The 26,060-nt window shown below is 43.2% G+C and overlaps 1 protein-coding gene across 1 annotated transcript in view; it reads right to left on the bottom strand.

Annotated features, from left to right (window-relative positions):
• Positions 1 to 24,022, bottom strand: part of LRMDA (leucine rich melanocyte differentiation associated) — a 999,992-nt gene extending 975,970 nt beyond the window's left edge. The window contains exons 1-2 of the mRNA XM_023527874.1: positions 23,988 to 24,022; positions 18,056 to 18,156 (exon numbers count right to left, since the gene is read on the bottom strand). Coding sequence (XP_023383642.1) covers positions 18,056 to 18,156; positions 23,988 to 24,017 — 131 coding nt within the window. The 5' untranslated portion in view covers positions 24,018 to 24,022. The remainder of the gene's footprint in view (positions 1 to 18,055; positions 18,157 to 23,987) is intronic.
• Between the last annotated feature and the right edge of the window lie 2,038 nt (positions 24,023 to 26,060).

Raw genomic sequence — 26,060 nt, 5'->3', positions numbered from 1 at the left:
AGGTTCAATACATGCCCTTCTTCAACCACACAACAATGAGCGTATGTGTGCAGTGCAGGCATACACATACACACACACACACAGTGTCAACCACTTCAGAGAAGGCAGGAGTTGGACTGGGAAAAAGGCCTGCCCCAGCCACAGGGAGCTGGAGAAAAATTCATGAGTCTGAATCTCCTCTGAAGAGGCTAGAAACATTTCTACAGAAATAATTACTTTGTGACATAGAAATTCCAGAACTGTCTACTCCAGCCTAGCACCCAGACTTCTCTCTTCTCATAACCCTTCACTGTCTTCAGGAGTCTACCTGACAGTCTATGGGAAGATGAATTGAACTCCTTAATACTCACTTTGGGTCTGCAAAGCAGCAGGTCAGCAGCACCTGGGAATTTATTAGAAAGGCAGAGGTGCAGGCCCAAACCCAGACCTACTGAATCGGACATTATCTTTTAACAAGACCCCCAGAGGATTTGTGTACACACTTGAGTTTGGGAAGTACGCCTGAAGAGTCTACCCATCCTATAACCAGGACATGCCCAGCTGAGATCACCTTGTCCTTACCAGGCCTAAATGTCTAGGCTGTACAGCTCATGCTGAAGCAGACAAAAGGGGGAACAGGAGCATTCCTCCACTATCAGACCTTCTGCCTCCTCACCGAGACTCCCCAACCAACAATAACCTGAGTTAACAACACAGCCTCAGGTGTCCAGACTCGCCCGCATCTCTAAACCCACCAGGAGCTCAGTGATACTAACAGTTTTCTCCCCATTAATTGTCTCATCACTCCACAACTGCTGCTTTTTATTTCATTATGCTTCTCATCAGTCTCAGAGAGGAATATAACTGAAAAAGAAATTGGAGGTGAACAATTTCAATATTTCAAAACACATGCAAATCAACACCCAGAATCCTACCTGGAGTGTTTTTATTGAGACAATTCTGTACTTGTCTGAGAGATGACCTTATAATAAATTCATATCTCGCAAAGGTAGATTTTCTCCCCATCTTATAAAGCTAATTATACCAGCACAACATCACATTTTCCTAAATGCCTGATAACCTCATCCTGTTACTCAGGAAATATTATTTTTAAATAGGTGTGATAGATACAAACTGAAACACTCGGATTTCAATTCCAGCCCCAATTCCCGGATCCCCTCTCTGAGTAATTTAAGGACTTCCTCTAGATAGTTTTTCATATTCTTTTAACTGACATTTTATCTTTATACAGTATCTCACAGAATGAGCACACACTAAGACAATGACAGCCAAGAAGGCCTGTCATTTCTCATTCCGACAAAGACAGATGTCTTACACTGGCTTATGCCAATAATAGATCCAACAAAAAACAAAAGAGACTACACCTGCCGCTGATGTAAAGGCACCAATTCACATTTGTGACACTCATTTGTCAATTAACAGATTTCTTCCATTGTTGACACACGAGACTTAAAAGATGTGGGCTCGAATGTGATGAATTAAAAAAGACAGATGAGTAAGCTATGAGCTGCAAAGTAATGCTATAATGTGCTTTAGATATGAATATCAACTGACACCCCTGACAGGCCATACAAGGTTTTATTTCATTTTGCACTGTATCCAGGCTCCATACTTTGTCTTCTTTGTTCGCTTTTCATCAAGCTCCTAACATCTCATTCTGACAGCCAGAGACATTTAAGGCACTTTCGTTTCAAATGCAAGTTAGCGTACTTGATTTTGTCATTAAAATGCAAAACGACTGCCGTTGCAGGTAAATGTAGGTATGCTTAAAAGGTTGAATCTGCAAAGGAAAAACTGAAAATGATTTGGGTTTCTCTTTACCTCCTTCACAAGCCTGGCTGACACCCCTCTGGGCTAAGACTGGCACTGAGGGGGCCTCAGGCTCTCTAGGTCCCAGGAGTGGACAGGGTCGACATGTGGACTCAGAAGTGACCCAGACCTAAGTGAAGAACAACTTTCCCCTCCTCACAGGCCTTCTGTGCCTCCCAGACTATGGGCAGATATTAATTTTACCTGTATTTGAACCAGCATAAGCACACACAGTATTCAGCCTGTGAAGAAGCATGGACAGGCTTAGGTCAAAATGCTCAAAATAATTCTCCCATGGAGTCCCCATCTGCCACCTCCTCAATCTACAACAGTAAAGGAGGAAACTCCACACCCTTGATTCTCCTGTGAGAGATGGAAGAAAGGTCAGACAGGGGCTTCAGGGCAAAACTTTTTTAATGACCTTTAACTCAGTAATTTCACTCTTTGGGAAATTATCTTAAGGACACAGTGAAACAATTTACAGGCAACCATATTCATCACAGCATTTATTAACACCTAAAGGTGGAAAACAATATATAAACACATGTCAGTCAATAAGAGAATGGCTCAATTATGGTATATCTGTGAAAAAAATACTATGTAATCACTGAAGAACCACAGTATCCTAGAAAACTGAATTACGATATAACATTAAGGGGGAAAAAAAATAGGATATAAGACTGTATATATATAGCCTGAACCCAATTTTGTAAAAATACATACTCAAATGTTAATAGTGGAATACTGGTTACTCTATTTCCTTCTGTATTATCTTTCCTATATTGTCAAAATTTTTATAAAATTAGTATATTACTTTATAACCAGAAAAAAAAGAAAAGCTTGAAAAACTAATTTTAAAAAGAAAACATTTATTTGACCCAATTTCCTGTTCCCTATCACCAATCCACCATTTGCACTTTCTGGGCCTCAATTTCATGCTAAAAGAAAGCATCAGACCAGTTTTTCTCAAACTGTATTCCATGGAACCCTAGGGTACCACGAGGGGCTTCTGAGTTTCTTCAAATGATTGATTTGAATTTAACTTTTAAATTACTTTAACCATTTTTTAAAACTATAATTTAAGAGCAGTACGCACTCTCAAAATACTAGATACCAAGTTTCAACACACAATAGGAGGACAACAGCCTATTATCTTGTGCTACCAAATTAACTTTTTGTAAGATCTCAAAGTTTTTTCTTGCAATTGTCTAAAGAATATCCTGATATTTGCAAGGTGAACTTTAAGGGCAAAAGCACACTTATCATTTACAACTACTTAGCTGAGTGATTAACATTTAAATATTTCACACTCAAAGCCAAACACAGGAGTAATCTGAACACTGGTACCGGTATAAAACTGCCTCTTATCTCTAACCTCAATATCAAACCCAATGGTCATCTGAACAGCTTTTTGGTGACTCACAAAAAAGAAAAAGAAAAAAAAAATTGAAACATTTTTATTCTATAATGATCTTTATAAAATTTGTTTAACTAGATTCTGCCACTAGAAAAATAACTTTGAAAAACACTGGATTAAAACAACCTACTTGTAAGATTCCTTCTGATGGCACAGCATGGGGTATCACAGAGGAGTGGAGCACTATGATTAAGGGGGTCCAGTTGAGTCCCAGTTTTCACGCTTACTATGTGACACTGGGCAAGGTACTTGATCAATCTAAGTCTCTGTTCCTTTATCTGTGAAAAGGGGATAAAAACCTCATAGAGTTGGTAGGGTTCAGTGAGATGGCATGGTAGGCATTTAGAAATTTAGTCAATACTACATCATCACTACTTATTACACATGGGAGGAAGGAATGGCTAAAGAGTGGACGGATCAATATGGCATAAAAAGTTCACAGAGGCAACAGATGAAAACGTTTTCATAGAGTCAGTAATAGACACCCTTTACTAAATTGATTAATAAAATCTAAAACAGTCTCTCTAGATTATGGCCCATGTTCATGTCCCCGTTTATTTCCTCGCCTTCTGTATCTTCTGACTGTGTATACTCTAAAAGTACAGTCTTCTTTTAATAGTAAATCAATTTCGAATCTCTACATTCTATCTCCCTGTGCACTGCCCAAATGTAATTTTTACAATTATCTTCTGGGAAGAGGCTCTAACAAGGCCTTCTGTAAAAAAGCTAACACAGACCCTGTTAGTTCCGACAGAACCATTCAATTCAATGTAGATCAGAAATTACCTAAAAGGCAAACTTTTTGTCAAGTCAAGAAAATCAGATAAGAGAAACTTATGGTTGTAGAAAAGTCACATGCTCCTTGCAAGGAAACACTGTAGGACTGTGATCTCCCTTTTGATTGGTACAAAGTCACAAACAAATGCCACATGACCCCAAGCAAAATACTTAAGAAAATTCTGCTCAAAAACAAAAGAATCAAAAAAATTAAATAGGCTATTTGGGAGATAGCTGCTCTTTTGGTACACCATTTGGTATAGGAACAAAACTCTTTTACATTTAGTATTTCATTTGACCTTCACAACTCTGATAGGTGAGGATTATTATCCCCCATTTGAAAAATAATACAGATTAAATGACTTGCTCAGCATCTCAAATAATTTGTGATGGCGTGAAGACTAATAGTCATGTATCCTGTCTCATGATCTCATTGCTTTTCCACCAGATCATGCTCCAGCCAGAACTCCCCTGGCTTCTTGGTCTTCAGCAATGACTGAGCTTCAAACAAGCAAGAGTTCAGTTTTTCATTCAAAAGGAAAAGCATAATGACAATAATACATTATATGATGTTACTTATTGTGGTAATCATTTTACAATACATACATCAAGTCATTATGTTGTATACCTTGGACTAATGCAATGTTATATGTCAACTATAATCTCATTAAAACTGGAAAATGATGCATTACAGTTATGTAGTGCTTAGCAATATACAAAGCATTTACATTCAAATAACCTATCTCCTGTGAACCCAGAGACATCCTAAGTAGACAATATTCTTTGCCTGTCACTGATAAGAAAAACAGACTTATGACTCCTAAAAGTTGTCCGGATAAACAGCAGCAATGGGACTCAAACACCTGAGGTGGAGCCAAAAACTATCGTGAAGACTCGGCCTCGAGGCCCCTTAGGAATGCATGAGGGATTTTCTTGTATTTTCACTGCTGTTCATCATACTAAAGGAACAGGACAATAAAAGTTAACCCAATCTAATTTTCTACAGACTTCTAAAATGCTAATATTTGATATAAAGACTCACTGTCTACAGGTTTTATCTCCTCTGAAAAATTACAAAGTAACATATTAGTTTGGCAAGAAAACAAACAGCAACAGCCTTGAAGGTGGTGATGGGGGTCCCTTTTTAGTCTGCCTAGAAAATTTTCCTCTTCTCTACCAGTTAGTTATCAATCCACAATAGTTTTCCAGATAAAGGTCTTGAGAACAATGAATGAGAATTGGAAGAAACACAATGGAATACAAGATGGTAAGTAGCTAAGACTGTAGGCTTTGTGGTTGGGCAAAACTACACATAGATCTTGGCTCTCACTGACCAGCTGTGTGCCCTTGGGAAAGTCACTTAACTTCGGCAAGTTTTTATCTCCTGTCTTTAAGCTATGAAGAACACCTAGCTTGTCATAAGGACTTAAGAAGGTAATCAGGGAAAGCTGATAGACAAATAGTAAGTATTATTACTGTTACCTCTTTTAAAATAAGCTGTTATCATGTTTTTAAACATCCCTTTTAGCAAGTGAAATTCCAAGGTTAGATAGCATCTTCCAATAGAGGGGCACCTACCATGAGCATAAACCTGCCCTCCGCACTCCTGAGAGAACTGTTCTCCATTCCTGGAAGAGCTTACATTCGGATGGGAGACAGTTATTGCAAAGGCCCCAAGGCATTCACAGAGCCAATAACATGCAAAATCTCCCCCAGAGGTTAATGCACCCCTAAGTGCCAGGCTTGCAAAAACATTGTGGCATGTAAGAACAACAAAAATGCAATTTCTGAAAGATGAGATTTCAAGTTTTGGTTCCTCCCCAGGGCCTAGGTTACAAGGTCTTGCTGGGTGCTAAGCAGCACAGCATGCTAGTGGCAGGAGTGTGGAAGAATTGCATTAACTCTGACCCTCTAACAGTATAATTGCCACATATATATGTCAGGGCCGACACTCAGGCCCCGCTTAGCCTGGGAACGGCTGCCCTCTAACTGGAGGTGCCTTGTCTTCCCCACATGCCTGTCACTCCAGGGTGAAGATTTGAGGGTGGAAAGCTGTGTCTCTCCCAAGTCCTTACCTGATTGGCCTCCCCAAATGACTCTGACCTGGCCAGCTTCCCTTCCCATCCACTTTCTATGTCCCAGAACCACCTTCATTCCAAGAGTTTAATGTCTGCATTTGTGGGAAGGAGCTTACCCTACTCTCCAATTTCTCTCTTCCTGGACTCCCACAAATTTTTGAGGGCACAAAGTCCAGGGTCTCACCATCTCCACTGAGGACAAGCATTTATAGGCCTGACATTATGCAAGCTATTCACCCTGCCCAGAAATCTTGACCCAGTGTGGCAAACTGCTCTTTTCATGCTGTGGCTCAAGTCCCAATCTTTTCATGTAGCTTCCTTGGAAGAAGTCATCCCTCCTGAGACCTTCTTGGGCATGAGAATCAATAGTATGCCCCTGGCACTTAACTGTGTCATCTTGTAGGTACCTTAAGAGACCTGAGGCTACCCCAAGGGCTCTCCTGAGTCAAGTCACCTGCTCTGCCTGTATAGGACCTTTCCTTTCCACATGTGGCTTCTAAATATGCTAACTCAAAGAGAATAAGCCTCCCAGACAGTGAATGGAATAACTATGCTCCCCAATAGGAGAGAACTACAAAGTTCTAAAAGTCCGCGGGCAGAATTTGACAGTGGCCCTCTGTATTGTTCTCTAATAGTTTCACCTGTATTATTAGCCTTATCTCCACATTGCTCATGTGAGCTTTTTTAAAAGAGTAAACATCACACCTATAAGTTTCATGTGCTGGGGAACCCAGAATGCACTGAATATTTACCTGTCTATAATGAAAAGGAAGGGAATGGCAAAGAACAATGATCCAAGTCCTCAGCCCTTAAGGACATCATCAGACAGCTTTGGGAGAACCACACTATCCTAAGCAGTCTCCACCTCCACTTAGTTCCATGATAATCTATGGTCATGGCTGTATGAGCCATTAAAAGACCTTAAAGACCACCTAGCCCAAAGGTGCATTTATGGAGGGATCCAGTTGTACATGACAGTTAAAAAGACTACTTAACCCTGCTGGCATCCTCCAAAATGTAAGTCACCCCCAGCCTGACTTCTACCTACCAGTTAAACAGGAAGAAAAAACCCAGGACTTCATGTCATAGGCGGTAACAAATGCAGTACTCCTCAGGGGCAGGGCACCAGACAATGTGACCTTCAGGAGTCATTGCCAGGCTCCATTTTTCTACACCCCAGGTCAAGCTGATTTTTCTTACCAGAGCCCAACCTCCAAGAACAGAATTCAGGGTACTGGTTTGCTATACCCATTTACAACTGGAAGATGGTTAGGTTTCTGTGATGTTAGTCCACCCCAGGCTTCTGGAAAAATTCACAAGAGCCAACCAGGACAGACCCACAATTCAACTGTCAGCACAGATGAAGACAGTGTGCCCTTCCAAGCTCACCTGATCACCCACTGCCCTTAGGAGGTGCGAATCCTGAGGAATCAATCTACCACACTGATACATTCAGACGGGATAGGAAATATATTCTGAAAAATAAGTCCCTGAAATAAAATTAATATCCCACCAGGCAATTCCAATGTACCCTCTCAAAGACTAACATGCAAGTGCCCACTCATCCAGCTTCTCAGAATGAGAAGAGCAAAAGCTTTTAACTCCATCCCCTCTTTCTGTTCCACCAACCCCACAAATGCAATTGAGCATAAAAAGAAAAATCATTAAAATTTCTGAGGAACAAAGCACACATATTTGAACATCTAGAGGAGTGTATGTCTCAGTGAAACAGACGTCTTGGAAAATGGTACTTTTGCAAACAGCATTTTATTTGAAAAGAATCTATCTAAATTATCCCCCATGCTGTTATTTCTTTAGCAATTGGGGGACAGAATAAAGCTAGCTCTAAAGCTCCAGTTAAGACAATTTTAATTTTAAAATAAAGTGAAGAGAGGCTTCTTTTGCCAGCATCCTATATTCTTGCCCACTCACATCAGTGTACCATTCAGAAGACAGTGTAAAAACCAGCAGCTGAGCAGAGCTACAGACAACAACAAAACTACAAATGCCATGTTTTGACAATGGTCAATACCAAAGGGTCTTTTTCCAAACATCCTCTCTCCATCTCTCCCCACTTCACTGCCTCTCACAGGAGATGCCCTCTCTGGAGATATACAATATCTAGAATTTATCTTTCTCTGGAAAACAGAGCTATGCCTATGAATCATCCGATTTCTCTTAGACCTATATCAAACTAAAGCAGGCTGAAGTTCCAGATATCATTGTCCCCCTCCAAAGATGAGTCTTTTCCCCTCAGAAGTTCCACACATTTACTGAAATAATTTGAGACTTCATCAGAAAGCCATTATGCTGGCAAACACTAAATTATTTAAGTGATTCCCTGTTTATAAATATTTCATGTCAGAAATTGATTTCCAAATGAAGTGCACATAAAGAATGACCACACTAAGCAGTGTCCGAGTACGTCCTGGTGCGCTAGAACAGAGGCAGCATTTTCATGCAACTGAAAAACAATTCCGCACGAGGTCATGTACGACAATAGGTACCATCTACGTAAAAGTGAAATCGCCGCTTCTAACTCCCCTGTGTCAGACTAGAAACAACATACCGGTAGAATCTTCAGGAAGCAGAGCTAAATAAAAGGCTTTGAAATAAAACTTTAGTTTGCTAAACTGGATACTTTAACTGTCACGTCCTGAAAGCACTGAATTTTAACCTTGGCTAACACCAGGGTAAGATTTTAAGCACTCCAACCCTATGAAAGCTATGGCCACTAGCCCCTATTCTGTGTCAAGAGGTTAAAAAAAAAAAAAAAAATCCTATTTCTCAAAGTTGTGAGAAAAAACAGGGCTCCAAACATACACGTTCTCCCTCAGTGGCATGAACAGCAGACACGCTGAAAGGGGTGAACAAAGAACAGAGAATCACGATAGACATCATTAACCAGGGCTCCAGGCAACAGAGAATAAACCAGTTTGAAACAAATGGGCACTGAGACCCCAACAAAAACTTTCTAAGCAGCCTCAGGAGTGTGACAGCCCAGGACCCCAGGTATCCCCGAAGTATGGCAAAGATGGGAAAAAGGGTCCTCACTGGAGCCCCTCCCTTGCCCTTTCCAACAACATTTCTGCTCCTTTCCTCCATCTCTTCCTTGGGTACAGAGGGAAGAAGGCATAACTAGACCAAGTGGACCTGAACCAAGTAAAAAATGCCCACTTTTTACACGAAACCAGCAGCATGGAATTGAGCAAGTTAGCATACACATATAACCTCCAAAAGTACCATTCAGTAAAGCACCACCTCACTGATGGGGACTTAGAACGAATGAACACACACAATCTAAAACTTTTTTTTACCAGAGCAACAGCTGAGAAGAAAAAATTATAACTCCTCAAGCCTTAGAGAAAGCTAAATCTTGTCTCTCTGCTTAGCTGCTGCATTCAGCTTGATGTAGCTAAATTAACAAAATGTTCCCCTGACATTTAAATTCTCTTTTTCTTTCCTTTTTTCTCCTTGTAAGCAGAGTTGGGGATGACGCATAGTAAGTCAAAAGACAAAGCAACTTCAAAACAAAATCAGTTATTTGTAAACAATCCTTGTGGGGATTTTTTTCCACCTCCTCTCTCCCCCTACCCCAAGAAAAACAGCCCTGCCAGTTTTAATAGAAAGCCAAGTAAAGATAAATCAATTAGCTTGCTAATTTCTCCCCTCTCATTTATTTAGCTCTGCACTGTATTTGTCGTAATTGACTACAATTATGTTAATTACTAACTCCAGTATAATTACTATATTTATTGTCATTGAGCACGCGATGTACCCACAGCAAAGCTGGCATTTGTCGGGCATCAAGAAAGCAAACTGTCGAGAGGTGATTCTCGGCAAACTGGCGGATGCGGCTTCAGCAAATGAAAGGGCAAAAGAGATTTCATGCAATGTTAGTTTGAAAGCACCGGTTCATTAAGGATATTAATTTTCTGATAACTACACATTTAAGCATGACACACTAGCACAGTATCTACAGGATTTCGCAATTATTAATGCGTGACAGTTTCAAATGCTAAGTGAATCAATTAAACAGCAGCATTCACAATTTGAGAAGAGATAACTGCTTCATAACTACCTAAGACTACAATTTTCACATGACAAAAAAGAGCCATTGAGGCGCCTTCAAAACCTGACAGGTCAAGAAAGAAGTTTGAAACAAAAGCACCTTACAACCATCATCTCTCCTCTTTACTTGTCAGATCAACTTTGCTAGTGTCTCCCCAGAAACGGCATCACATGCCAGCTGCCACAAGGTGATTTTTCATGTCTTGTCAAAGAAATCTTTTATTCTATTTGCTCTGCATTAACATGTTACATTTATTGATCAAGGGCCTGTTCGGCAGCCACAGCAGGGCACTGAGCTCTCCATGCCTAGGGGGCTTTGATGTCCCGGTGACATTCCAGCCCGAATAATGCACATACTAAATGGATTTAATGCAGAAATGTGTTTAGGCCTGACAGTTACATTAATAACAGCTCCTCACACTGATAAATATGCAATTGCTACTATTAAGAGTTACCCAATTATGGGGAAAATATTTCTCTACCTTAAAAAATAAATCCATCAAGGAAAAAGTTTTAACAATGGCACATTTTCTTAAAACACTTCTCCAGCTGCAGAAAACACACCCATGTAAGGGTTAATACCCCCTTCTCCTGCCCTCCCCTTCAATTGTTTTTAATAAGTCTTGCTTTATCTCAAGAATGGTTTGGGGATTTTTTTAACCTCTTTTGTTGGTCTTCCCTGCTCTGCCCGGCTCTTATTTCTTCAGAACCAGAGAAAAAACAGACACCCAGGAGACTAAAAAATTGGGTTCTGTATAAACTCAGAGAGGAGCTAAGGGGAGGTGGTGCAAAGGTGGGGGGCACGTAGCTGATCTCCATAATGATCGGTCTGGAGAAGGTGTCTTTTATATAAACTCTCAACGAAACGTGAACATATGTGTATGTGTCTCTCCCTCATTTAAAACCCTAAGTGACCTTGTGCTATGGCAGTGATGGGGGTGGGGATGCAAAAAGGAAAAGAAAGCAGCTGGGATAGAAGAGACCTTTTATTAAGAAGTCTCGGCCAGGGAGAATTTGTAGTTATTATATCCCTGCAATTAAACACAGACACCAGCAAAAAGAATAATCGCTCCCCTTTCATCATAAAAGAGCAGAGAACAGCTGAAATCGCCAACTCTGCAGTCCCTGAGGAGACAAGAGGCTTTTCAGATGGTGGGTGTGTGCATGCAAGTACACATGTAAGTACAAACACAGAGATGGACACAGACACGCGCACACACGCACACACACACACACACACACACCTACCTCTTCTTCTTTTCCCTCCAGACTCAAAACTCATGCATGCAGTAATCTGTCTCAGGGTTCCCCATCCCAAGGCTGAGACAGCAAGCAGCCTGGCCATAGCACTGCTGAGCCATCTCTCCTCCCCATGACAGTGACCATGTGAGCCATGCCTCACAGCCCAACGGGAAATAGAAGAGAATGAGTTCCCTGGGAGCACCTTACCCCCAAGCCAGTCCAGGTCTCACATGGTCCTGCCAACCCAAACTTTCCAGATCAGGAAGGTTTTGGAGAAACAGGAGAGAGAAGGAATACAACAGAATTCCAAGGCCTCCAAGGTCTCCACCTGAGAGCTACATGATCCACTGTGGCCCTGCTATGGTGACTTCCACAGGCTGCTCATGATTTAAAACAAAAAATTTCCTCCCACAAAGGCTTGGAAATGGCCACCTGTCTTCTTGCACAAAGAAAGCAATGATTTCTACCTTGAGAAGCAGTTTAGAGTAAAGCTGAAGTCAGACCACTGGGGGCCATTTAATACCAGCTCTCCCGTTCAACCATTGGGGTAGTCTGGGGCAAATTTCTTCTTCTGTTTGGGCCTCAGTTGCTTCATCTGTAAAATGTGGGTAATAGTCCCATTGTCAAAATGCTGTTGAGAGGACTAAATGAAGTAACACGTTAAGTGTTCTGCCCAGCCTTGAAATATTGCTCCATAATACCAATTATTAATAAGACAAACATGACTGATGTCACTTGTTTGACACTTTGCCCCTGGACTCCACTGGAGAGTAGAGCCAGCCACCTCTAGGTACTTATTTGCAGGCTGCTTTATTGTGAAGCTCTGCAGGCTATCTCCAACAGGACTCTGCAAGCTATCTCCAACAGGACTCAGAGGTCCTCCTCAACAGAGTGCAGCCAGCGTGGGGAAGGGGGAATTTTTGTCCAAGGCTGTGCTATGCCCTGCAAGACAGTTAGCATCCCTAGCCTTACTCACTAAATGCTAGTAAAGCCCCTGCTTCACTCATTGCAATAGAACTTCTTGGTGGAGAACCTGGAGGACCAGTGAATAGAAAGTCTGAAAAGGTTAAGCTCACCAGTATCTCCTCTTCTTCCCCCCAAATCACCAGTGCTTCTAACAGCCACCCTGATAACAGAGAGAGCATCATCCCCTACACACACACACACACACACACACACACACACACGATGATGTCCTCAGGATAGAGAGCAGGGTAGAGGGAGAAGGTGGAAGAGTGAGGCCAAGATTCTGGGGGAGTAAAATGGGTGAAGAGAGAAATGAAGCATTATGAAAAAATTTAGGAATTTCTTACCCTAGTAGCAAATACTGCAGGAAATATGGAGACAATATTTATGAGAGCACATTCCAAATCACACTCCAAGTTATAGGGCTCATCATCTATGAGAAATCCGAACCTCGAATGGCCTCTTAGACAATTCTCTCTAATCACTCACTGCTTTCCCAGCTCAGTCTTACCCACAGTGGTTCAATATCCCCATTTTCTCTGGCCAAAACGCAGAAACCCAGGAAAGCAGGACACTTTTGGGTGGGGTGATGGGAGAGTTATATAAACCTCACTCACAGTGGCTGATAGCTGCTCCCTTAGTGATCTTCCCTGCCTCCTTCAAACTGTTTTTGGTGGTTCTACATTCATGGAGGTCACTCCAGAAAATGTAAGTACAGGGAATCAAAGTCTTGGCTACCAAGACGTTAAATGTTACCTGACAAGTCATGTTCTACATCACCATCTCTTTACTGGAGCTGCCTGAACTCCCCAGTCCTTCACTTTCCGCCTGGCCAAAACCAAGGAAGCAACAAACAAGCTCCCAACTAAGAAATTTTCTCCTACGCAATTCCCCCATCCAGTGCATTTACCTAAATGCTAAATAAGATGCAACTGCAAACAATTTCATTTTTTAAAAATAAGCTTGCTGTTGCCATAGATCAATTAAACCCTCTGGATCTTGCTTCCAGACTGACACGGGCATATTTATCACTGTTTGTATTCAGTGCTCCAAAAGCTCAGCAAGCAACCCACTCAAACCACTCAAGGCCCTTGCAGGAGAGAAACTGGGCCACCAGAGAGAACTCCACCATTTCCCAATCAGGGGAGAAGGAAATTAACACTGGAACAAGTCATTAACAACTCTTTGCCTTGAGTAGATCAAGGAATCAGCACTGGTTAAAACATAGGATCTCTTCATTGATCAGCAAAGAGAAAGTAAAATATGAAAACCTTAAAAATAAGCTCAAGGAAGAGCTTGGGAAAATGAATATTCAAATATTCTTGGTAGGAGAAATTGGTATAACCTCTTTTGAGGGCAATCTGATATCTGTATCAAAGCCCTCTGACAGTTCTGTCTCTAGGAAACTGACCCAAGCAACTAATCAGAAACATATTCACCGATCAGTATTACAAGGATATTTATAATAGAGATACTATTAACAGCAAAAATCTGGGAACAACCTAAATATCCAACACTAAGAAACAAATTAATGCAGTATTAACATGTAAAGTTACATTGTGTTACTTCCAACACAGTGTAAGCAAGAGCATTTTTTTTTTTATATTTGACATTATAAAAAAGACAATAAAATGTTAACGAAGGTAATCTCTGGGTTGTATGATTATCAGCAATTTGAGAGAAAGGATTTCTTTACCTTTCTGAGTTTTCCAAGATTTCCATATTGATCACTATTATAAGAAAAAAAACTGTCTTCAAAAACAAAATCTAAAGTACAATTTCATGCAAATGTAGACATTGGACTCGTGATCATTAACGCGTTCAAGAAGCAACACAACCCCTGACTGCTGTTACCTGATTAGCTCCCTGAAGCCTCCATTCCCACTTCCGGGTGGATGGCAGGACCCTACCCCCTAGGAATCGTGTCCAGGAAGAATGAGATCTGGGCTGAAAGGGTAGAGAAGAATATTTGAGTCTTTTCAAGGAGCCATAAATTTTATTCAGACCTGTTGTCTTGCTTCCCTTTCCAACTTCCAACCTCACAGGGAACACTCTGGTTCCAGGGACTTTCGCCCCCCAGGACAAAGTCACAGAAACAACACAGCCTGAATTTCCAAAGCCTTCTGCATGGAGAGGTAACCAGTTTAATATTAGACAACCCAATAGAAGGAAGAGGACTCATACTAGTTAATGCAAAGAGAAGACCAAAGTGTAATGGGAAGAAAAAAATATATAGTGACTTAAAAGTTCAAAGCTTATAAATCTATAACCACTCTTCCGTCCAGCACGAACAGGTGGCCATAGAATCAGCTGAACTACTACTTTCATGAATGAGATTAATAATGATGGTGGTATATGGCTATGAATTAATGGTAAGACAGTAGACAACGATATTCCTCACATGAGTGGTTAAATGAAGTCTGGTGCCTCCCTTTGAACTAACATCTTGGCAAGAAGTAATACAAACCTGGCCGCAAAGGAAATTCACATTAGGATATGCACGGAGTATCTCTGAAAGACTACAAAAAAAAAAAAAAGTGAGTAAAAGTAGTTAGCAATGCAGAGGGAGAACTGGGAGGCTAAAGGACATAAGTGCAAAGGAGACTTTTTCGCTGTTGCATATTTGCTCCTTCTAAAGGCTATGCCTTGTACATGTATTAACTATTCAAAAAATGAATACGGAAAACTCCTTACCTCAAACAAACTGCAGCCTAAAATACAGACTGCAGCTGATTTTACAATATATAGGGGTAGCAACATCTGCATTGGGCGGGGGGACGGGCAATACCCTGACATGACTCTCTGAATATAAAAGGAACGGCTGCAGAGATGTTCTAAAGGGCAGAGGGGAGTAATAATTTTTCTGTGTACAGCAAAGTGAGAAGAATTTTGTTTCTGGGGCAGCTCTGGGAAGAGGGTAAGTGACAAAGGAGAGAAAGGGGCTAGGAGAGAGAGGCACCTGGTCACACGCGGGAAGCCTGACCTTAATGAGAGGCACAGCCAGGGAGAAATTCTCTATGGCAAGGGAGTACCCAAAAGATTTCCAGGAACAATACCATCCCAAACTTGTCTCCTGCTGTGTGCTACAATTAGCACCCTAACCCTCCCTAGCACTCCTCGAACTGTCAGTAGAAGTCTATAATACATAGTAACATTGTGTTGGGAGTGTCCCCAGTGGGGCCAGATAGGCTGCCAAATGGGAGACCAGCAGACAACAAAAAAATAGAGCAGGGAGCTATGATGAATCAGAGTGCAAGGCACACTGACCAGAAGATATGCTCTCCAGAATCCCATGGAAACAGTAAAGGGGCACTAGGGGGAAACTTTCAACAGAATGTAGGATAGGAATTCACGATATTTCATTTGGACATGATGATCCCTGCAGCCTGGTGGGCTTGGGTCCACACCCACTTATTTGGAAGGTAAGTTTATGATCTTCCCTTCTATTCTCTCCCTTCCTCCCCTTTTTTTTTAATTAGCTAAGCATCTAAAACGTCTTTAATTTTGAGCCAGCTGAAGGCAAAGAAAGAGACCAATGCCTGAATAAGCTTGCACCTTCCTCTGACACCCAAGAGAAATAGTGCCACCTCCCCTCATCCCCCAGTTAGGTAAATAAGACAGCGGATCCCAAATACACCTACATCATGTCAGGATTGCTTTTCTCCATTCTGGTCTGTAACTCCCTCTAGCTTCACCCAGTCCTAACATAAACCCTTCCTGAACTTTAGACCTCACCCTTCCATTGCTCATTCCTGCCTCAACCCAGCCAGAGCCCAGTGTGCAGATCACTGACCACACTACCGACAAGAATAGGCTCCTGACCAGATGTGATATCTCCTTGAACTCAATACTATGGAAATTTCTCTCCTCTAAAAAAAGGGAAATAAAAAATTTTAACTCCTCTCCCTCTGAATCCATTTTACTGGCCTTCTTCACTAAATTTTCCTGCCTCTAAGACCATCATTTCCTCTGATAAATTCTTAAAGATCCAGCCCCTCAGAACCAAGAGCTCCTTCTCATCAACTCCACTTACCACACAATACACACACACACACACACACACACACACACACACACACACACACACACACACACACACCCTCCCTCCCTCCCTCCCTCCTTCCCAGTGTCTAGCACGTTCTCTGCCAAAGGGAAGCAGGGCCCCCAAGTATGCCAAAGACTGCTGTTTCCTCAGACCTGACAGTCCAATCTCATGATCTGTGCCTGCTGACACACTCCCTCACAGGGCCCGGCCTCTTCAAACCCACATCCGGGCTCCCACCAGCAAGGCAGCCACAGCCTGAGCCCCTGGAGGCCAGTCACACAGGAAGAACTCCTTCCAACACCCAGGCAAAGGAACTCATTGCCCGAGTCCATGCTGGGGAGCTATTTAAGGGGCACACATGTCTAAGGCATGGTCTAGTCCAAGCTGTGTACTCTGTCTTCTCCTTGGGCATTGGGACCAAAAACCATTCTTAATTTCTTTAGAGTCATTTGTTTGGCATCCTCTCATCAGTACGTATTACTCTGTAAATTTCCAGTTTCCACATCTCCCCAGAAGCATATAAACCCTTTGGGAGTCAGGAAGAGAATGCACACAGTACCTCCTTTCTTTGTACATAACCCTCAGGATGTCCCTTCTCTGGAGACGATGCGTGTCAGAGTGGCCATGTGCTACTGAGCACCAGCCCAAGAAGCTCTGCTACCTTAAAGTCCCTTCTACCCACTGGTGCCACAATGCCTTGAGTTTTGTCCATCTTCCCTCAAATTTTTAATTCCCAAGTGTCCTGACTCAGAAGTTAGGAGAGAAAAAGACTCCAAAGTGTGCAAGCAGAAAAGTGCCTGAGCTGCAGGGTGGGATTCGAGCTCCCCATCACTCCTTTGAACCCAAGACAATTGTTTCCATTCAGAGGATAGCACAGCTCTCAAGAGGACACTTAGGAAAAAAGCCCTGCGTGGGACCAGCTTCCTAAAAGGAAAAACCACCACCCTGACACCTGTTCATTGATCTTCCTGATACCTGCTTTCCAGGTACCTTCTACTTCCCTCCTCCAAGCCCCCAAAATAGTCGCAATTCATAACCATTTAGGAAGACATGAAATAACTATATCCTCCACTGGAATAATATAGAAGATCACACTTACCTTTTGCCAAGATTGGAACAGTTGTTAGTTTCCCTCCCACCCACCCATACCAATAGTGTTTGAATTACTTTGAAATACCATCTGGGAGAAATCATCACCCAAATATTTAAGGTTCTAATTTATAAAAAGGCAAAGAAAGAAAATACACAAACACACACCCTATGGGTGATTTGGCAAATCTTTGGGAAATGGGATTATCCAGAAAAGCATTCCTAAATGCCCCCAAAACACTCTTGCTGATTTCACCCCCACTCCTTCCCCAAGAGTATTCTAACTTGTCTGCATATCAGTGAGAAAGGAGAAGAACAAAGTGAAACTCTCCCAGGAACTCATGTGAGATGGATGATGCCCGTGTGCACTGCTTCTTCAGTGGCACGATGAAGCTAGCCAAAGAATCATTCGAAGCCCAGTCAAACCTTTAGGGGTGCAAGTCCATATGTCTCAGATTCCTACAGCTTATGCAGAGCTAGAACGTGCGACTCTTACCTGCAGGCTGCTACCAGGGGACTGGGCCTCCCAGGCCTGGTATGCATCCTTTGAAGGTTACATACCTCAGAAGGTTAAAGCTCAGATCGAGCCTCTTTGCGAAATGTCCACAGTCCCTGCCGAGGTGCTCTGGAATTTCTCTGCAGTCCTGGCCTATGTAGGACACCTGGAAATTAAATAGAACAGAAACAATGTGGCAAACGGAAATCACCCAGCTGCTCACAACCCTGAGTCATTGATCTGATGATTGCTTCCGCAACTTTAAACACATACTACACACACACACACACACACACACACACACACACAGCCTCATTTGTGGCTGTTTTTCTGATCAAATCAGCTTTGGGAGCTTCAAGGACCCTGCCAACAGCAACCCTTTCCTGGTACACTTAGCATGATGGAGAGTAATCCCGGCACAATGGAAATTGGACAAAATTGGCCAGATTCAGAGGTCCAAAAAAAACCCAATGTCAGAGCATGGTGATATAATCGCAGCAATCAGCCTCTCGCTCAGGGGCCTTTCCAACAGCTGCCCCTCTGGCTCTCCTCCTCCTCCACTGCCCTCCCCCCGATCCTCCTGCCCCCAAATACCCTGTTATGCACATTACTTCATAAAAGACACAGCAGATGCACTTACCAGCATTCAACCTGCAGGGTGCTGAACAAATAGGGTTGGACAAGAAAACCTCCCCAGACCGCCAATCCCATCCTATTACCAGTGTGTATTAAATGTCCGCCAGACTCTGAACAAAGTTGATTCGAAGGCGGCTGGATAACAACAAATGGCCAGAGCTTCCAAGTCTCCCTCCCCCAGGGAGCCTTTTGCAATCAACACCACTCTACTTGCAGAGCTATTCCCTTAGGCACTTTTTACTTATATTAACCTAGAATATGCCCAAATATTAAGAGGCTGAACTAAAATTTGACCCAAAAACTTCTGTGACAAGGTCAGAGGGCTTTCTCACTGCTCTAACCACTCAGTTTTTAAAACTCGTTTTAAAACCTGTGGGCAGGATTGGGAATTCATTCCAAAACCCATAAAACAAACTCATGGGTCAGAGTTGGCCAGCGGATCACAATGCATGATACTTTCCTGAAATATCCTTCCTTGAACTGCTACGTAGAAATTCAGGCCCATTACATGGCTACAACCTGGATCTTTCTCCCCCTACGAATCCACATTCTTCTAGGCATACAGATAAGGATGTTTTAGAATGAGTGAGGGATTCCCCAGGGGGTTATAATTCCTAATGGAGAACAAGTATATCATGTTCATCTCAGATAGTACATTGAGCCATAGGAATTACTAATATTCAATCATTTTAGAACTACAAAAACAGCACTTTTATATGGCTCAACCTAATTTGAATCACACTTTACCCTAGCACCCTCAATGTTTCAAGTCATCTCTCAACCCTCTCCTATCCAATGGGGACAAACTGCTGACAATACAATATCCTGTATTCACTGTCCTTCAGTAACTTCATTCCTGGAGGAGAGAAAGTGAGAAGGGACAGAAAAATAGCTGATTCCAATAAAATAATTTTGACTCTGGAAGATACAGGCTAAAAAATAAAGTGCTCTAAGTTCAATCTAGCAAGCTTCCCCTTTCCTACATGGGACTCATCTTTCTTCAGAACTCCTTGTATAATAAATTAAGTTCTGCTTCCAAGCCAGGATGGAAATCATATACCAAGGAGAGACTGCGGATATAAAGCTCAATCAGTCTGGGGACTTCAATTTCCCTCAGGGTGTCCACTCAATCAGCAACTTGTTCTATACTATAAGTTCACATTGACCCCCACCCCCACCCCACCCTAGGCCCATGGTGCTCACCACAATATCCATCTCTTTCACCCTGGCATACACCACCATCTTGTACATATCATCATCATTCATGACCTGTACTATATATGGCAGGGAAGCTGAGCTTTAGATATAGAAACTGAGCTCTTTCCTCAGACTCACCAAGGACTAAATCTAGTAGGGACCTAGTTTGTCAAAAACCCTGTTTTATACAGGGAAACTAAGATTCCAGGGGCCTGCCCAGTGTGATACAGCTTTTTAGTGGTAGAGCCTGAACCAAGTCCTGGACCAGGAATAAGGACTTCCAACTCAGGGGACATGGAGTTCTTCCAAATCCACATGTGGATGTGGATTTTCTTGATCAACGAATGGCAATGGCACATCTACTATATGTTTTGGCTTCTAATTGAGTCTTCCTAACTGAAAGGCCAAGAACTACCTTAAGACACCATGTTGAAGGCCCCAAGAGAATGTCAGACGCTAGAGAAAGAGGGATGTTTGCTCTCCTTTTTCTTCTGTAGGATTCCCCATCAAGAGGAAACAGCAGCACTAAGATCACCATGAAGTATTTGGATCACTCACAACATGTCTGACAAGACTTTCATCGGCTTGTTTTACTATATGGTCTTAATAGCATCACATCCCAAGAAAACTAAAGAAAACACAGTTTGTTCGCATTTCACAGAGACAAAGACCAAGTCTCAAAATGAATAGAAAAACCAACTTGATAATCCACCTGCATACTTGGATCACCCATATGGTAAACTGGAAGCTTTGGGATATGAGTTAAATCAACCATGTGGAAGGGTTCGACTTGCCTGAGATAGGCTTAAAAGCAGTAAGCAGCCATTCCCAGGCACTACAACCAATGCTCATAAGAAGAGAATTAAGAAGTGCTCCTTAGCGTAGGACACTACCTCTCAGGATGTCAGAAAGCTTCCTGGAGCACATGACCACCTAATGTAAGAAAGAAGGCCAGAAGAGCTAGATCAAAAATAGTGAACTTCTTCGGCAAATGAGAAAGGATATAGAGATAATCTTAAATGGCACTGAAGAACACATCTGAAATATAAGTCACTGCATTTAGTCGATTATCTTGATTTAGACTGAACTAGGGGACCAAGTTTTGTACTTTTAATTTGCCTATCTTATGTAATCTGAATCCCAAGACTTCTACCTTGTGTGGAATGATAACAGAAAGGGACACCATTATCAAGGAAAGTAAAAACATATCAAATCAAAGACTCTATGGAGAGGAACACCAAAAAAGAAAAACAAGAATGTCTTGGCAGACACACACACACACCCAGCTCCTCTAAGGAGTTGCAGAAAATTACCAAACTGCAGAACACTTAAGGTTTCTCTTTGCAGTTGGGATGTTCTGACTCCAAGTACATTTCTGCAGAACACTGAAGGTTTCTCTTTGCAGTTGGGATTGTCTGACTCCAAGGACATTTCTCGGGATGGTGGGTTTGTCAGTAAGACAGAGATTTTATGATGCCTGCCCCCAGCCAGGAGTCAGAAATTCTTGATTTTAAATTTGCAGTATTAGAAGCTCTGTCAGGGTAGAAATAGCCCATGGTATGAGTTCAAGTTCCTGGGCTACTGCTTATAAACTGTATTATCTTGGATGGATAATATTTCTTCTTCTGTAAACTAAACACTAACCACCTCCAAAGGTGTTGAGGATAATGTAACAACATGTATTAAATGCCTACCACCTGTCTCTTATCTATTCAATCCTCATGAAATAGCCCCATGAGTCACATATCATTCTCATTTTACTTATATGACAGAAATGAGATCACTTTAAAGTACATAGCACTGTTTTCAGTACCTGGTGACCACCAGGTAAACAGTTGTTGAATCAGACTAATATCACTGTGGAAGGGATTTGTTATACTGATGTCTCTTATGCACAAAATTTCAGTGCCCAAATTCCAAGTTTGTATTTGTGTCTACAAATGTATTGATGCTGCTACTTTGTCATAAACTAGTGGAAAGATTGAGAACTTTCTGCTGAATATAAATGATGCATTCAAGCCAAGAGAAGACCAATCGAAGTCTGATCCATATTGAATGAAAGATTTTACAGAGGAAAGTGAAGAGAGAACTACAACATGCCCAAGCATTTAGTGTTATTGGCCTGTGGAACTCCTAAAAACCAGGGCAACAGCAGTCAGTCCACAGTGAGGTCAAAAGCAGTGACCTAATTTCAGCAAAACACCATCATCCATCTCATAAATTAATTGTATTGGTGTTATGGTTTTTTTCTCTGTACTTAAATCATCCCTTTATTTGGAGTTTTTTGGTCTCTAGATAGGTTTTATGTTGGTATATTTAAGCAATGTTGTAATAAAAACAATATGAACACTCTGAGCTCAGGGTAAGTTCATCCCTCCAAGAAGGATCTACCAAAGTTTGAGAAGTATCATGTGATACATTCAAGATGCTACCTCTTATGATGCAAAAAGACCCTAAACTCAGGGCTGCCACTCAGGGTTAGGGTCTTTAGGTTTTAGGACAAAGAGCAGTGATGCCCCAGAGACATTTTCCCAGCCTGCTTTCTCAGCAACTCCCCCATGCAGCTCCATCTGTTTAAAATGGTCCCCAAGTACTCAATAATGCTTCACCCACAGATCAGTGATTGCCTTTGGCTGCGTATAATGTACTAAAAGCAGGGGGTACAGGGAAAATCAAGTTTGGAAAATGGTGGGAGAGAAAAAGAGGCAGAGTAAAGTTCTCAGCCCCACTGTCAAGTCCTCCATGAAGCTGGAAACTACACCCAGAGAATGCTGGGTCTGAAATGCAGAGATCTAGGGACCGAGAGGTAGGAGACCCTTCCTAGGCAAAGGCCCTCTCCTCCAGGTTCTCCCTCTAGGCAGCCAGGCATGTTAACTCCCAGAAGCAGTTTTCCTCTGCCAGCCAAATAAGACCCATCATTTTTAGCTTCTCCCCCAGGCTGGTACCTCCCTGGCCTGCTGGCTTCTGAACTCTGAAAAGGGAAAAAAACATTCCCTTTAGCCCAAAGTAATCTCAAAATCTAATTGTGCCCGACACTACCTGCCTTAGGCAATCCAAGGGGAGAGCTTCAAAACCTTAGCACTGTTTCTCTAGGGTGTGCAGGAAAGGGTGGGAAGTATGAGGGCTGGCTTAATCAGAGGTTAAAAGAGAGACCTGGCTTTTTCAGCAGGTAAACGGCACCTGGTCGCAGAGTAGCTGAGTCTGTCCCTCCAGCAATGACTGAAAATACGTGAGGTTTCACTACAGGGCTGAAAGCAAGTACAGCTGGTGTCTATCACTCAGACTTGAAACAGGAGGTTTGACAGTTCCCACAGACACCTGTGCAAAAAATCAGGTGCTGAAATAAAACTGGAGAGCTGTAGCCTTCTACCTGCCTTGGATGAGGGGCCTATCCTTAGGAGCCAGAGACAGTCTACAGCCAGCCCCTCCATCTACACATCATGATTTCACTATCTTTGGTGGGCCCGAGGCTTTTGCCTTCCTGGGCTCCTTCTGGGCTCCTTCCTCCATTTAAAACAAAAAACAAAAAACAAAAATAAAAAGCCCACACACCAAACTGTATACAAGCACGCCTAGGAGATACGGCAGATTCTGTTCCAGACCACCACGATAAAGTATTGTGATAAATTCAGTCATAATCTTTTTGCTGGTAGAGGGTCTTGCCTTCAATTTATATTTTTTAAAAAAAAAAAAAAACCACAACTGTGAAGCGCAATAAAGCGAAATGCAGGAGGGGTGAGGGGGGAAGTATGCCTGTTTTTTACAACTACATTGGTATAAAGATGACTAAAACATAGTCTTTGACCAGAGATTTTTTTTCTTCTGATTATGAAAGAAATTAAAACTTTTGGGGAGAGGGGGGCCGAAAAGTACAGTGGGCTGTGGGCACTGATCACTCTGCCTGAAGTACACCCGGCGGGCCTTGGACAGTGAGCACTGGAGGCAGAGGGAAGTGAAGGGTACCAGATCGACCTGGCGGGGGGGGGGCCTTCCGCATCCCCCACAGAGGGGGTGTGTCAGGCCTGGGCACAGGACAGACTCCCCACCTTCAGACCTGAGGTGGAGCACGGGGCCCTGTTTAACCAGGGGGCGCCCCTCGCCTCAGTGTTCCCTCCCCAGACCGACTGTTCCGCAGCGGGGGCGGGGCTGGCCTGGCAGACTTACTTGAGTTCCACTGACCACGACCCCGGCCATGGCGACGGGGCGGACTCACTGCCCCTAACGCAGAACGGAGAACGTGACGGCGGCAGAGGCGGCGCGGGCCGGGCGCTTTAGTTCCGCACTGGGCGGTCAGCTGACCCTGCGGAAGCCCGAGGAGCAGGCTGGCATCTGAACCTCCGTTCAGCTCTGCGCCTGCCACCGGCCCTGGGCTTGGCCCTCGCGCAGATGAGCCTCCGCAACCCCACCTCGCGCCGCAACAGGTGGCCCGCAGCGCCCCGCTGGGCTGGCGAAGGCCGCTTGATTTCCCCGTGTGCCCCCGGGGCGTCCCAGGACCTATCGCGCATGACAAATCAGGGGAATAGGAATAGCGTCCCCCAAAACTCCATGCACAGAGCTCTACTGCGTTAATAAGGGCAGACAGGGGCTTAGGGGGCTTCTCATCAGGGGCGCCCCATCCGAGCCGTTAGTGGAGGAGAGGGTAAAAAGTCAGGCCTTTCCAATATTTCACAATCTGCATTACATAACTATCTTCAACTACAGGGAGGTAGGGCCTCTTGCCCAGAGCTCCCCTCCCCAACTTTTGAGTGGAAGGGAGGAGTGGAGAGGTTGAACTGACACCTGGTGGGATGGGGTTTCCATTTGGCTGGGGAGAGGGAAGAGGGGAATTGAATTTTCCTATAAAGTGCTGGCTCAGCTAATAGCACCCCCATTGACAGTAATAAACACTGGGAAGAGAATCGAATGATCTGCCCAAATTTCAGGCTTCTCTTTTTTTCTCCTTCCTCACAGAGAAAAGGTATTTGTGGGACTCAAAATCATCCATGGAGTCAGACACCACACATATACACACATACCTTCCCCTCATCTGGAAGTGAGGGCAGGCCCCGTGAGCAGGTTACTGAAAGCTCATGTCTGTCCTCAGCGGAAAAGATCCAGTGCCTATTTTTTCTTTCCCACCTCCATCCCGCGGATGCACAAAGCTATCACCAGATACCAATTTGTTGTCATACTATCACCTGTCCCCTATTGCTGCTAAGAACCAGACCAACCTTAACTGGCCTCTCCACTCTGCTCCCTTCACACCAGTGGGTATAGGCACCATTCAAATAAACAAAAGATAACTGAGTCCTAACTTGCCGGAGTAGGTCTCACGGAATTGCAGATACCTCAACTCAGTAGACAGATTTGTAATTGTAGCTCCCCACCTCTTTCCAGGCAGTGTCACAGGACTTTTCATTGTTCTGTGTGTCTAAACAGCACTTAGGAACTCCTGGTTGTGCAGCTGAGGATGATAATTATGTCCTGGTTAAGCATTGTGTGTCTGCCACCATTGTTTCTCAGGCTCAGTGCCAACACATTGTAATGTGAGCCTTTATTGTCAGCATTCTGATGAGCGGTGTTGACCTCTGAGGGTTGACCCTACTGCCCCTCTCTCTGCTGGAAGGAGCGGACATAGCAAAGTGGAGTTGTAAGAACATAGCTGTAAGAAAATTTGGCTGTGTTTGCTTTAGGGAGTTCCAGGAAATGCTGCAACAAAAGGTCCTGCAGGCCAAAAAAGAAAGCTTGCCCTCCAGAGATAAGAGGGATCAAAGAGAATCATTTGAGGCCTACTGCCTCATAGACCAGCTCCTCACACTCCTTCCTCCTTCTCTGCGGGATATACCCTCTCTGGTCCATTGTCTACTTTCGTCTGCCTTTCCTGGCTAAAAGGGAGGAAGTGGGCCCAGTCCCTGACAGTCAGGATACTCTGCCCTCCCCAAGCACCTTTCACCTTGGCCTTCCTAGAAAGGCTTTGACTGGTGAGAGAGGACATGTGGAGACAGACTTAAACCTACTCAGAGATAAAATTAGACTATATACTCTCCCCCTCCATAGGAGGAGAGTGCTCAAGGTCATCTCAGTCCTGCCCCTGCCTCCATACACTGCTGTGTCTTCTGAGCATAGACTGCAGACACTATCTGCCAATAACACCAAAGTGGGCAGAGATCTTTTCCACCTTTCCAGACTCCCTCACTACTGTTCCCTTCGCTGCTTAGCCGCAGGGTGACCATTCTAACAGCCCAAGCTGACCCCACC

Source organism: Pteropus vampyrus, unplaced genomic scaffold (genome assembly GCF_000151845.1).
Source record: "Pteropus vampyrus isolate Shadow unplaced genomic scaffold, Pvam_2.0 Scaffold20, whole genome shotgun sequence".
NCBI lineage: Eukaryota > Metazoa > Chordata > Mammalia > Chiroptera > Pteropodidae > Pteropus > Pteropus vampyrus.
The sequence above is the reverse complement of the archived record's forward strand: the minus strand, read 5'-3'. Positions and strand labels throughout refer to the sequence as shown.